The 14,324-nt window shown below is 44.0% G+C and overlaps 1 protein-coding gene across 1 annotated transcript; it reads right to left on the bottom strand.

Moving 5' to 3' along the window:
• Positions 1-8,743: 8,743 nt before the first annotated feature.
• LOC130684623 (glutathione S-transferase omega-2-like) lies at positions 8,744-14,059 on the bottom strand (the record flags this gene model as incomplete). The annotated part of the gene is given in 4 exon segments (XM_057506209.1): positions 8,744-9,117; positions 10,045-10,112; positions 10,115-10,266; positions 13,860-14,059. Coding segments are annotated over 4 exon segments (639 nt in total), but the record flags the coding sequence as incomplete, so codon positions are not given.
• Between the last annotated feature and the right edge of the window lie 265 nt (positions 14,060-14,324).

Below are 14,324 nucleotides of genomic sequence, written 5' to 3'. Positions count from 1 at the left end.
AAAACTTTCCATTGATGTTTCACTAATGTAGAAGCCAGGGCTGACCTGTTTCTGCAATTATCTAGCAAGCTGCTCCTTGTCTCGGGGAAGAAAAGCTGGCTGGTTGCCCCCTGCATGTTTTCCTCACCTCCTCCCTTTCCAGTCTGGCTTCCTCCACTTTCTCCTGTCCTCCGTTTCCTCCTCAAGTGGAAGCACAAAAGTGCCTCAGAGTTCACCTCTGAGGCCTGGATATTTCTGAATTCTGCTGTTGCTGGACCTCCCTCCCACCCAGCCCTCTTGGTTCCTCCTGACGCATGCAGCTGTGTACAGTGTGGACCCGCTTCTCGGCAGTAGGCTCTATCCAAGTGTGGCACTCAGGTCGTCTGCATCCTGGCGTTGCCGGGTAGAATCTACAGAGGTCCTTACCTGGTGACAAATACCTGCTCCGTGGTGCCATTAGGGTAAGAATCAGAACAGGTGGTTATTAGGGGGCAAATTCAAGGTCAGGGAATGGGGCTCAGTAAAAACACAGTAGCTCCTAACAGCATGTGTTGGCATGCGTCAGTGGGGCAGTGGGAGGAACTCTCCTGTGTACTTTATTGTCCAGCCAGGGTCTCATGTGGCCATTTGCTCTCTTAGCTGCGGTCCCAGACAGGACAGAACAAGTGTGGAAAAAGCCAATTGTTATTTCCCACAGTACCTGCCAGGGAGAGGAGAGGGTGTAATGTCAGGCTTACACTACAGGATGGTGCCTCTGAGACTTTAATGTATTAAAGATGATATTAAAATGCAGATTCTGGTTCAGTAGGCCTGGAGTGGGGCTGAGATTCTGCATTTCTAGCAAATTCCCAGGAGATATTGCAGGTGCACAGTCTGAACAGCAAGGACTATAAGGGGTTAGCCCTTCCCCAGAAGTCACCTGAGACCTAAAAACCCTTTTACCCTGGAGGAATGGAGTGTCTCCTTCCACAATTAAATCAGATTTAAAGTTCAGACGACACATGAGAGGGAAACCAATGACTTGGTCACTCTGGTTGTCTCCAAAATTGTCCTGGATGAAGACCCAGGAGGTTAGTGTCTGAATTTGGGGTACAGACTTCCAGATCAGAAGGACAGGTTTACAGGGCGGGAAGATCAGTTCACAAAACTGCTTCCACACAGTTGTTATTCATTGAATACATGCTGTCCCCCGTTCAGTGTGCTGTGTATGCAGTTTGTGTGGATATCCATCCATTAGTGTGGTGACCCTGTGGGTATGTGGCTTTCCTCTGGTGCAGTAAGGAAATGGTCTCAGAGAAGTGAGTTAATATGCCCAAGGTCACACAGCTAGTCAATGACAGGGCTGACTTTGGAATCCAGCCCTCCTGTTCTTCTCCACTAGGCCTTGAGGAAAATGTGTTCACCACAAGGCATTCACTAGGAGAAGAAGGGAATGGCTTATTCAGGACTGTTTTTGGTTTCAAATGATGGAAAAATAACTCAAACTGACTTAAACAAAAAGGAGAATTTATTGATTTCTATGACTAAAGAGTTCAGAGGTGATGGCTTCAGGCATAGCTGGATCCAGGGGTTGGGAGTCTGCTTTCCTCTATGTTGGCATCTTTCTCAGGCAGACCCCTACTTTGAGGCAGCTACAGAGCCACCACCAGCTGTTCCCTGTTCCCTTGGCAGCCCTAGACCACAGTCATATGTTCGTCCCTGGAGCTGGGGCAAGGTTATCCCCACCCAAGCCATAAGGACTGGGAGTAGAAAAAGGCTGATTCCCAGGCAAAATGGGGCACTGCTACCAGAAAGAGGAATGTCTGGGCATACAGAACAGAGATCCACCACAGTGGCTGTTCAGCCAGGATCAGTGGTGCAGAACTTCGGGCTCTTGTTCCCAGGACTAGACTGAAGCAGGAGAGGAGACAGTGGGTTGTGTGGGAGCAGAGCTCTAAGACACTCACCTGCTCGGTGAGGTGGAGGTCGGTGTGCAGGTCTAGGGAAGACTTGGCATTGTTGGGAGCTTGGTGTGACTGTCTGTCTCTCTCTCTCCCCCTAGGAAAGCCCCAGCATGGCACTGGAGCTCTTCCGGGTGTGTCTGGTGGTGGTGACAGCCATCGTCAACCACCCTCTGCTGTTCCCTCGGGAGAACACCACCGTGCCCGAGAATGAGGAGGAGATCATCCGCAAGATGCAGGCGTACCAGGAGGAGCTGCAGCTGCAGCAGCTACGCCTGGAGGGGGAGGTGGCGCGGCTGGCGGCCGAGAAGGAGGCCCTGGAGCAGGTGGCGGAGGAGGGCCGGCAGCAGAATGAGAACCGCATCACCTGGGACCTGTGGAGCACCCTCTGCATGATCCTCTTCCTGGTGATCGAGTTGTGGCGGCAGGACCACCAGGATGGGCCCTCACCCGGTGCCTGGGCGGCACCGAGAATGAGCTGCCTGGCCTGAAGGGTGCACCCCTCCGGGGCCTCACCCTCCCAACAAGGCCATGCTCGACCACTTTCATGAGCATTGCATACAGGGAGCCACAGCCGATGCGGCTCATACCCGAGAGTTCGTGGAAGGCTTCGTGGATGACTTGCTGGAAGCTCTGAGAAGCCTCTGCAACCGGGACACAGACATGGAGGTGGAGGATTTCACTGGTGTGGACAGCACTCCACCATATCCTTTATATATAGGAACTTCTTTAAAAGGAACTTTTACAAATCAACAAGGAAAAGCAGTTAAGTCCTTGACAGATGGGTGGATAACAGGCCATTTTCATAAACATAGAGAGATGGTATACTTCGAGGAAAATCTTCTATTGCACAGCAACCAAAGGAATATGTATTAAAATCAACAATGAGAAACTATGTTTCTCTCCAAAACAGGCAAATAACTTTTTAAATGAAATCTCCCAACAGTTAGATAGTGCAAAGAGTATTTTCATGTACTGCTGGTGGAGGGCAAACAGCGCAAGTCTTTGGGGAAACAATTTAGCAACATACAGCTGAAGCCTCCAAAGGGTTCATACCCTCTGGTCTGGTAATTCCATTCCTGGAAGTCTAGCTTATGGACATCCTCTAAAATAAAGAAAGTGTTTTTTTAATGCAAAGAAGCTGTTATTCTCTGCCGCACCATTCACAGTGGTAAATGACTAGGAATAATCTAAACACCCCTAATGAGTGTGCTGGATAAATAACTATGGTTTATACACATGGCAAGTTATGTAGAATGATTTTTTTCTGTATTTTTAAAAAATCACAAATATAATACAGAAATACAGTCTCGTTATTTAAAAAAATTCAAACACAGAAAGCACCATAAAAGGCAAAGACCCTCCCATCCCATCCCTGCCCTTACCACTTTCCTTTCCTTTCCCAAATCTAATTCCTTTCCCAGGAGGATCCACTATTTGAAGTTTGATGTGGATCCTCTCTAGACGTTTTTCTAGGCATTTATTTACATGTATATGTGCATATACATAGTCTTGTTTTCTTCTATAAAAATGGGCTCACACCATCTGTATTACTGTGTAATTCACTTAAATATTTCTAGGTCAGTACACATAAGTCTATCGCATTCATTTTTAACTGCTCTCTGGAATCCCACAGGATGAATATAATTTAACCATTCCCTGTCTGGTGTACAGTAAAGTTTATAACTTGTCACCATCACAATAATGTAGCTCTAATAAACACCCTTATATATATACATATATACATATATGTGTATACATATATATAACCATTTATAGAGTTTATAAAAATACAGGAAAAATCCTTACATCACAATGGTAACCAAGTTCTACATACAGTACAATTTCAACTCTACAAAAATATATATTCTAAAAAAGGACAGAAAACAAACAAAAAGTCTAAAATAACAACAGTAGTTATTTCTGAGTAGTGGGATTATGGATGTTTTTCTGTTAGTTACTAAATTTTTCTGTATTTTCCAAATCCTCTCTAGTGAACAAGTATTACATTATAATGGGAGAAGAGTAAAATTAATTTCTAAATAATAATCATTCTTATTCTGTTACTTACATGACGGTAGATGGTAGAGCTGAAGGTTATTGAAAGAAATAGAGTATTAGTTTATTTAGAAAGCAGCTGTCAGAATTGAACAACAAAGTAAGTTACCAAACTAGCAACAGCATTTAGACCACTCAACTAGCCGACATGAATAGACAATAATCACTCCCTAATGTGAAAGCATGGTGGTTTCAACTAAACCATAGCATGTAGGTAGACAGTTAACTTAGCTAGCAAATCCAAAAGAATTGGCAACATATGTCCAAAAACTTGTATACAAATGTTCACACCAGCATTATTAGTAATAGTCAAAAAGTGGGAACCCATGTGTCCATCCATCAATGAATGGATAAACAAAATTGGTATATCTGTTCAATGGAATACTATTCGGCCATGAAAAGGAATAAAAGATGACCCTTGAAAACACTACGCTAAGTAAAAGAAGCTCATGAAAGGCTAACATTGTATGATTCCACTTACCAGAACAGGTAAATCCATAGACACAAAAAAGTAAAGTAGTGGTTGCCCATGGCTGCAGGATTGGGAAGAAATGGGAGTAACTGCTAAGGGTTTCTTTTTAGGATGATGAAATGTTCTGAAATAAGATAGTGATGGTTACACAATTCTATGAACATATTTACAACCAGTGAACTGGACCCTTTAAAAAGGTTAATTTTATAGTATGTGAATTATATCCCAATAAAGCTGGTATAGAAAATAGCTAGTAACAATGAATTCAGTTGATAAAAATGTAGTTGATAAAAAGTTAATTTAGCGTACATATACACAATGGAAAATTATTCAGCCATAAGAAGAAAACAAATCCTACCATATGCAACATGGATGGAGCTAGGGGGTATTATGCTCAGTGAAATAAGCCAGGCGGAGAAAGACAAGTACCAAATGATTTCACTCATATGTGGAGTATAAGAACAAAGAAAAAACTGAAGGAGCAAAACAGCAGCAGAATCACAGAACCCAAGAATGGACTAACAGTTACCAAAGGGAAAGGGACTGGGGAGGATGGGCGGGAAGGGAGGGATAAGAGGGGGGGAAGAAAGGGGGCATTAAAATTAGCATGTATAATGTGGGGGGGGCACGGGGAGGGCTGTACAGCACGGAGAGGACAGGTAGTGATTCTACAGCATCTTACTACACTGATGGACAGTGACTGTAATGGGGTATGTGGGGGGAACTTGGTGATAGGGGGAGTCTAGCAAACATAATGTTCCTCATGTAATTGTAGATTAATGATACCAAAATAAAATTTTAAAAAAGACCCCAGAGGACTCCCTTACCCCTTCCACCATGTAAGGAAGAAGGTACCAGCTGTGAAGTGGGAAGAGGACTCTCACCAGAAGGTGACCATGCCTACACCCTGATCTTGGACTTCCAGTCCTCTAGAACTGAGAAATAAATTTGTTATATATAAAAATTAAAATAAAATTAATTTAGCTTGTAAATAGTCTGCTGTACTACTGAAAATTATTTTCTGTGAACAATTAGCCAGATATAAACTTTTTTTCATTCATGTCCTGATGACATCAAAGGAGAAACAATTAAACAATGCATAAGTAATTTCATTATTGAAAGTAATAAAACTTATGAAAGAAAAATAGCAAAACGTAACCAAGACGGTATAATCTAATTGGGCAAAAATGTATTCTTTTTGGAGAAGGGAAAGGATAGATTAAAAATTAAGATTATAGGGAAAATTTTGAATCATGAAGATATTTAACTACAGAAGCTCCTGGGCGATAATATGCACCATTTATGTAAATTCAATCTCATGCAAACTGCTACACATAAGGGGCATGTAATCAAATTTGGTGATGTGAGAAACTTTGCATGGAAATGAAAAGTCAAGTGCCACAGGTGAATTCAGTGAATGCCAAGAATTATAAAGGGTCCTGTGGCCTCTAGAAGCTGAAGGCCTTGGTCACTGAAGGCACACATTCTCACTCCCTCAGTGTTTTTCCAGAGTTATCTTCCCAACTCTGAGTTTACAGACATCACATTGATAGGTTAGCACCAGCCTTCAGTGGGAGTCTTTACACCATGAAATTAGTGAATGCTATAAATGAGGGCTTTCCCCCACCCCCTTTTATTCAGAGTCTGTTGTTAAACATTTATCACCACACCATTGGTTATATTCCTGATATCTCTGGTTAAACAGCAGTCACAAAGGTTAAACACTGAGTTTCAGTTCTTGTTCTTATGACTGATGGATGCATTTTGTGGCCCTGTTCTGTGGTTATGCCTCCCCTACTTAGCCCTGACTTGAACAAAAAGAGATATTCCTGCTTGCTGTTGCCAGGCTGCATGTGTGAAGAAGGGCGTGGTCTGTAAAGAATCAAGCTCTTAGGCAGTAGGACCTTCCTGAAGGTCTGGAACAGCCCCCAGGTTTCCTTCCTCAGTGTTTTTCCACATGAATAGCCAATCAGCACCTCACACTGGACACAATGGATCCTCCCTCCACCTCTCTGAAAAGCATCACATTTCCTGAGCAGAAACTTGGAAACCATCCTCAACAATGCTAACCTCTTGGCAGACCCTGCTCTTTTCACTCCCTGTTAATCTTTCCAATCAAATCCCCTCTCAATTCACTTTGATGTGGTCCCCAAAATCCCCCACCATCCCCCATATTGCCTGCTCTCATCCAACCTTTATACAGTAGGTTGCTGGGCTGAACATTTGAAAAAGCAAGAGGGAGCAAGCCATTCCCTGGTTAATAATTCCTCGTTACTCTCCATCAAGTTTGATAGAAAGCACAAATCTCCTTGACACAGTGGAAAAGGCTGTTTAGCACCAGATTCTGGTCCACCTCTACACTTACCTGTTACCAGTAAGTCCCTGGTCACTAACCTCTCTCTGCTTATTGTTTGCTGGACACACCAGTCTTTCTACTCTGTGCCTCTGCATCATCCTGGAGAGGTCAACAGAGGCCTTAGTCCCCACCCAGCACACCGCCAGGTCTCTCTCTTAGCTATGTCTGCAGCATAGTACTTGGTACACCATAGTTTTAAATGGGTGTAACAGTCTGTCTCTCCCTCCTTGGGGCTTTGAGCTCTGTGAATGTCTTTGCATTCTGCAGTCCTAGGACCAGAGTCAAGCTTTTTGTATTCCTAGAGCTTGGCTTACTTTTTGTATCCCTACGTACCTAGTACCTATTTCAGGGCCTGCAGAGAGAGGCTACTCTCATCTGTAAAGTAGACACAGTACCATTTACCTGAGCCGGTTGTTGGGAAGATTAAATGAGATGGTGGATGCAAACACCTGCAGCATAGCGCATGGCACAAAAATATGGGTTCACTTTCCCTGGAAGAGCCCCAACAAAAGAACCATCACATTATACATTTATGCAGCAATCTGCAATTTACAGAGTTCATCCATCATTCAAATATAGAGAAGGAGAGCGACAGATCAAAATATGTCTTCAATTTTCTTTGAATTCAAAAGGGTATGTTTGAATTCAAACCCCTTTCCCTGGCCCAGCATTTATCTGTAAGAAGGTTAACCAGGCATGATGGAATCAGTTCAGCTAATCTTTAAAATAAAGACCTTAAAAATTCTCTATGTATAAGAGCTTTCAAATTTCCTTCCCCAGATGCTACCTTATTAGATGTCATGTTAAACAAGATGTTAAAAGCAGGGCTGTTCTGGGTGAAGCAGGATCTGAACCACCCACCAGACCTCCTCTTGCTGGGCCATTCCTTTGCAGAACCTAGAGGCTCAGAAAATACACCTTTCAAAACACTCCTTCACTCTATAAATGTGGAAAACCAAGCAGAGAGAGGTCTAGAAGCTTGCCCAAGGTTCTGGAATCCAGTAAAGCCGGCCGAGGATCTCATACTCTTTCCACCACATCATACTGCCTCCAGAGTCAAGACCACAGTCTCTGGTCTCACGACCAAGGGTTGACTACACGCGACTGTTTATCATCCATAAATGTTGCAACTGTACAAATCCAAGATAGCTGGAAATATAAATAAATTCATTCTGTTTCCACTTGGCAAAGATCAAATGGAAGAGTATTAATACCAGCTTTCCCTTAAGGAGATAAGAACAGCATTGTCTGGCTGCCCACAGAGTAACAACCCAGCCATAAAAGCAATATATCAGTTTCTGGAACAAAGATGAAGGAAGTCAAAGACCCACCTTCCAGATTATTCTAGAGGTAAGAGTTAACTAGCCCAATTACTGCCAGGTTAATGGAGGATCTGCTAGCAGAGATTGCTCCATGCTCACCCAGAGCTACTTTCCCCTTCTTTCTTAATTATAGTACCCTGATTTTATTTAGGGTGTCCCAAGAAGAAAGAGTAATTTCCCCAGGCTCTCCTGCAGATAGTTATGACCATACAATTAAGTCCTGGCCAATGATATTTAAGTAGTCATTGAGTAGGACTTCTGGGAAAACCCTCTAAAGGGGCATGGCCTTTTGCCATTTTTTTCTTTTCTGTTCTCTTTTCTGCAACCTGAAACTTAGATGTGATGGCTGCAGCTCCAACAGCTGTCTTGTCACTGTGAGGACGAAAGCCTTGCACTAAAGATGACAGAGCAGCAAGAAAATTACTCAGTTCCTGGTAACTTCATGAAGAAGTCATCAAAATTCCCCTGAACTGTCCTACCTCTAGCTTTTTTTATGTGAGAGAATAAACCCTTATAACGTAAATTTACAGTAGTTAGGTCTCTTTTCCTAGCAGACAAACCTTGGCCCACTTGGCAGAGGCTAAGGAAGCCATACAGACATACTTAGCAGATCTCTGTATGTGGTTAACAGATGTGGTGACTCCAGGAAAGGAAGAAATTCACCACATATCCTTCCCAACTCCTTGCCAGATTTTCAAGAATAATTCCAGAGCCAGTTAGCGGAGAGTAAACATTCCCAAGTTAAAATTAGATGATTAGTAGCCAAACTTATCAAGTTTGGCAGAAAGAATAAGTCCGTGAAAGCAGTGGGTGTCTGGGGGAGCAGAATGGGGATGCTGCATCACTTCTTCCACTATATCTGATCAGGAGAGGGGCCCCTTTTTGTACCTCTTCAAGAGAGCTGAATTCCTGATGCAGGGCTGGCTTCAGATCAGCACACTGTCTCCCACATCTCAATGCTACCAGCCACTGCTTGGTCAAATGTGGGGCCTAATCAAAGGACAGAGGCTCTCAGTGGAGACGTCTGAGGGAACTCCACATTCCTGCTCCACCTAAAAGTGCAACCTAAACTGTGTCACCCTAACTTAACAGGCTGACACCCATACCCAGGCTCCTCAGCTGTCTCTGAGGGGCATCCCGGTGGTGCCAGGAATCCCCTTACCACAGCACCATGGTAAAACAAGGTCCTTTAAAAGGGGTTCTCCAGTTTTCTTACTTCATCAGCTACTTCTGTGCTGTACAATCTTAGGCGGGGCACTTAATCTATCTAAGCCTCAGTGTCCTCATCTGAAAAATGGATACGATCATAGCACTCACCCTAAAGGACAGTAGTGAGGCTCACATGAGTTCACATTTATAAAGTAGTGAGGATAGTGCTTGGCACAATGTAAGTGCTCAATATATGTCAGCTATTAATATCACTGAGTTATTTTTATTTCTTTTGAAAGAAAACTATTTTTAAATTTCTCCATCATTTTTTCCCATTATCAACAGGGGTCACCTTGTCTTTCTTCTCCACATTTTCCAAGAGCTGACACTCTTGCTCTGTTTAAAGGGCAACCCCCTTCTGTGCATTACCTTCTTCACACCCCATTATTTTTTTACCTGAAACCTTAGATAGGTCCCTTAGATATATACAGGCACTACCAGTTTTCAGCCCGTCCAATGTTCCTTTCTCAAGCCACACAGTCATAACTACACCACAACCATACCTCTTGAGACTGCTAGTTGAAATGGAAGAGTGTCTATCAGTTAAGCCAGGTGATAGACCTACTATGATTCTATGCCACTTATCCTCCTAAGGCGCACATAGTATTAAAACAAAACAATTTCACCAATCGTTTAGCTTTAAAAATGGACTGAAATTTGGGAAAGACATCCAAATAGAGTGTAAGTTGTTTTAAACATTGGATATACTTTATAGAATAGCTCCAATAACATCTTCCGGCAAGCTCGCTTATAAGGCTCATGGGGCTACTGCTTCCTCCCGGGTAAGTGCCATCCAGGTAGTCACAAGCGACGACTGATTCATAGATCAGGTGACATTGGCTGTTCTCCAGGCCAGGAATTTGGCCAAAAGGGTGCTTTGTGTAGTACCATTCAGGCTTGTTTCTCAGGTTAATGTTGATAACTTCATGTCTTAGAAAACAGAGGGAAAATAAGACAGAACAAAAATGAGAGGCTTACCCAGGCAGAAGCAATCGATCTATAAAATTTAAATTTGCAGTAAGTTTTTTAACATCTAGGCTTTTTACAAAGAAAAATCCGCAGCCGTATCATTGTCTTCCTTCCTACAGTTGTGTGTGTTGAATGTTGCCTGTGCCTTGTCTCCTGTGCTCCTTGTGATTCCTGTCTCTGTGAGGTTGAATCTCCTGCCCCAAATCACCACTAGGAAGTAGCAGAGCCAAGAATGGGAGCCCAGTAGGTCTGGCACAGAGCTCACATGCTTTTAGAACTCAAAAGTACAACTCTGAGGTGAGGCTTAGAACCTCACCCCCCCTGTTTTGAGAGAAATCTTCTGCATCCGTGGATGTTTTGTTGCCTTTGTCTAGCTGGGATAAATACTTAGTCTATAGGCACATACCTGATCATCTACATTTGCCCTCTTACAGCACTATGTTTTCTACCTTTATCTTGCATCTACCTACCACTTCAGAATTTTATTTAAAAAAAATAATAATAATAATAAGGGAGAAGTGGGGATTCACATATAAGTAAAGTATAAAAATCAAATGAATAATCATAATTGACCTGATTGTTGATAGTTCATGATGTGTGATCAAAACCGAAAGTTTCTGTGATGACTGCCCTTGCACTGTTCACCATGTAAGAACTTATTCACTATGTAAGAACTTGTTGACCATGTAAAAACTTGTTCGTTATGCTTCAGAAGATTGGAGACTATTGAGAATTAGGCTTGGGGTTGATTAATGATTGTGCGTTGAGTCCCCTATATGGAATTTTATTGTTGTTAACAACCATTTGATCCATAAATATGAGAGATGCCCTCTCAAAAAAAAAAAAAGTTCAACTCTGACTAACAGGTCACCGCAGCATATGGTTAAGTGTTAGCAGTTATGGGCATGAATTCTGGCATCAAACCGCCTGGGGTCTGGACAGTCTAGCTTGTGATCTTGGCTGAATTCCTTAACCTCCCTGTGCTCAGTGCCCTTAACTGTAAACTGGGGGTAATAGTTATATCCACCTCTTGGTATGTTGTGAAGATCAAATAAGTGAATACTTATAAAGTGCTTAGGACAGTGCCTAGTATATAAGTGTGCAATAACTGTTTAATTCTTCTTCTTAATTATTATTAGAGGTTCAAGCCTACAAAGTTTATTGAGGTGCTCACATATGTTTAAAAAAGGTTAAAGGAAATAAGTGTGTATATCCTTTGCTCAGGTAATTATCTTAAATTCTAAAGTGGTTCTCAACCAAGAGTGATCTTGTCCCATTCCCCAGGGACACATAACAATGTCTGGAGATACAATGTTTTTGGTTGTGATAACTGGAGGAAGAGGGGATTCAACTACCACCTACTGGGTAGACACCAGGGATACCGCTAAATATCCAGAAACACTCAGAACAACCTCCCCACCCCCCAACACATAATAAAGAATTATCTGGCCCAAAATGTCAATAGTGAAAGCATTGAAAAACTCTGCCCTAAAGAAATACTTACATTAATTCCTAAGCTGCCAATTTGTCATTCTGGGTAAAACATCAAGCGATTGTTACTTCAAATAGAGAACATTAGGGTCAACTAGAATTGAGCCAGAGGGAAGAATCAGGGCATACATGCTATATACATCACACAACAGAATTACATAATTTTATTTAAAATGTCTCTGTATTTCTCTGACATGAATCTGAAACTCTGAAGTTATCCCCTGATGATGGACTCGCCGAGACAAGAGCCGAAAGTCTGGAGTAACATGTTCTCAACCCACTGGCTTTGAGGCCAGTGGCATTACACAGTCCCCATTCCAGGGAAGTTGCTCTACCTTCCAAATCCAGAACTCCCTGCAGGAGCTGGTCTTGCAAAATTCCTTCTGGAAGGATATATACCCATTTCTATGTCAGAACCTTCAAGGCACCTCTTGATAGTGAGGTAGGGCAGAGACATGGAACAAGCATCATGATTAACTTTCCTGCCTATGATGAAAATGCTCAGATATAAGTAGCATAGTAAGAACAGCAGGAACTCCATCTTAAGGCCAAGATTCCATTTCATTTTAAAAACCAGGGAGGTAGGAGGTAAGATTCCTAACATATTTTCTGGTAATCGGCCAATAACCTACCCTATCTTAAGGCAGGGCAAGCAGTCCTAAATGATATGTTCCCACTGCTTGAGGGGAACCACTATCTTGGAGAACATGATCGAGAAATTCCTTGTGTTAAGTTAAGCTGACAGAACATCTAGAGGACAGACTGGATAGTGACATGATGTCTCTCACCAGAGACAGACATCATGAGGCAACATATAAAGCCTAACCCACCCCCACTCCAGCCCTTTGCCCCATTTTTGAAAACCTTAAAAGACAGAATCCAAAGCCTTAACCGCACCTCCTCTCCGAGGTTGGCCATAATCCCCTTTCTTCAAGTGTGTCCTTTGCCCTAAATAAAGGCTTCTTGCTGCTCAACTTGCTGCATTTTGTTTCTGTGGTCTTCCAGTGGTAAATGTCTTTCTTGTATCACTACTTCATTTAATTTTCTAGACTTAAGCACTAGTCTTCTCTCTCTCCTACTTCAGACAAGTAGGGAAGGGCTGCTGAGATCTCTGATTTGGGCTTGCAAGTTCCCATCACCTGGGTGATCAGGACGGGACTGCAGCTGTACAATCACGCTCTTTAGCAGCCTGCCCCCAGATCTCCTTTCTTTGCCTTTGGGAAGTTCTCAGAAGATAATCTCACTCCATCCAGTGCTCTGCGGCTCCCCCATATCCTGGGGTGGTAGGAGCTTAGTTAACACGCGGTGCAGATTCAAGCAGACCCTGGTTTCAGGAGTGGGCAAGGGATCTGCCCTATGAGGAGCAGGAATGCAATGAGCTTCCCTTCCCTCCCTCTGCTCTTCCTTGCGCTCTGCTGCCAGCACAGCTGCTGTCATTTGCTGCTAACTCTCACTTTAATAATTCCTTCCTTACCGACACTCCTCTGGCCTGCTCGAGAAGTCTTTCTTAGTCAGAGCCAAGACCTCTCCCGGACCTGGGTTGAGGTTTCACCTAGTGCACAGGGAGCGACCTCCCCAGATGCAGCTACCTGACAGCAGCAGTCCCTTTTATTTCATTGTTTGAACTATTCATTAAAAAAATATTTTTAAGCACTTACTATGTGCCAGGCCCTCTTCTAGACCATGAGTAGAAGAGACAAAAGTCCTTAACCTCAAAACCTTAAAATTGTGGGTGGGGGTTGGTGAGGTGGGGGTGAGTGTAGAGGTGGGGCTGGGTGTGAGGAAAGTCATCAACAAATAAGAAAATGCTGGGATGGGGTGGGGAACCCGAACCCACTCACCAGCACCATCATTCAGTTTATGCTGAGTTGTCCTAAGAGTTTAATGCACAGACACAACTCTAAGAAAAAGCTCTCTATCCCGGGAAGGCCGCTAAAGAACACTTCGCTAACCATTTATTGGCTTTGCCTCAGAAGAAAGCAACAGAGAGCCCTCTGGAATCTGAGCAGGGTGCCCCTAATTTTAAACGGCCCCTGTGGGCCACTTGGCCCCCTGCTTCTCACCTGATGCCTTTGGCCCCGAGGACAAGGCGCGTCCTGTGCAGACCCTCGTGCCATAGCTGCGGATCAGGCCCTGTGGCACCGGCCCTGGGGGTATGCGTCCCGCGGGGGAGGGGAGAGGGAGGGATGTAGCCCGGTGGCTGGATAGGCTCACCCTCCTCCAGTGATCCCAAGCCGGCTGCACGCGCTTCGCTTCCCGAGGCCCAGAGACATCACTTTCGTTTCGCAGGTGGCTTTTGGGCGGAGGAACCCATCAAGTTCCTCCCCGCCGTGATGGTAAGAGAGCCGAGGCCGGTCCACCCCATCCAGAGCCAGCATCCCCCAGCCTGGCAGTGCTCCCCACCCGCAGGCCGCTGTCCGCAGGCCTCACCTTTCCCCAGGGTCCTGCTCGCTTCCTCAGCCACGCCTCCTGGGCTCTGCGCAGCGCCCAGCGCCCAACGCCGCCGCGCCAGGGCCCAGAGACAGCTG

This window comes from Manis pentadactyla, chromosome 8 (assembly GCF_030020395.1).
Source record: "Manis pentadactyla isolate mManPen7 chromosome 8, mManPen7.hap1, whole genome shotgun sequence".
NCBI lineage: Eukaryota > Metazoa > Chordata > Mammalia > Pholidota > Manidae > Manis > Manis pentadactyla.
This window is presented reverse-complemented; position numbering and strand designations above follow the sequence as displayed.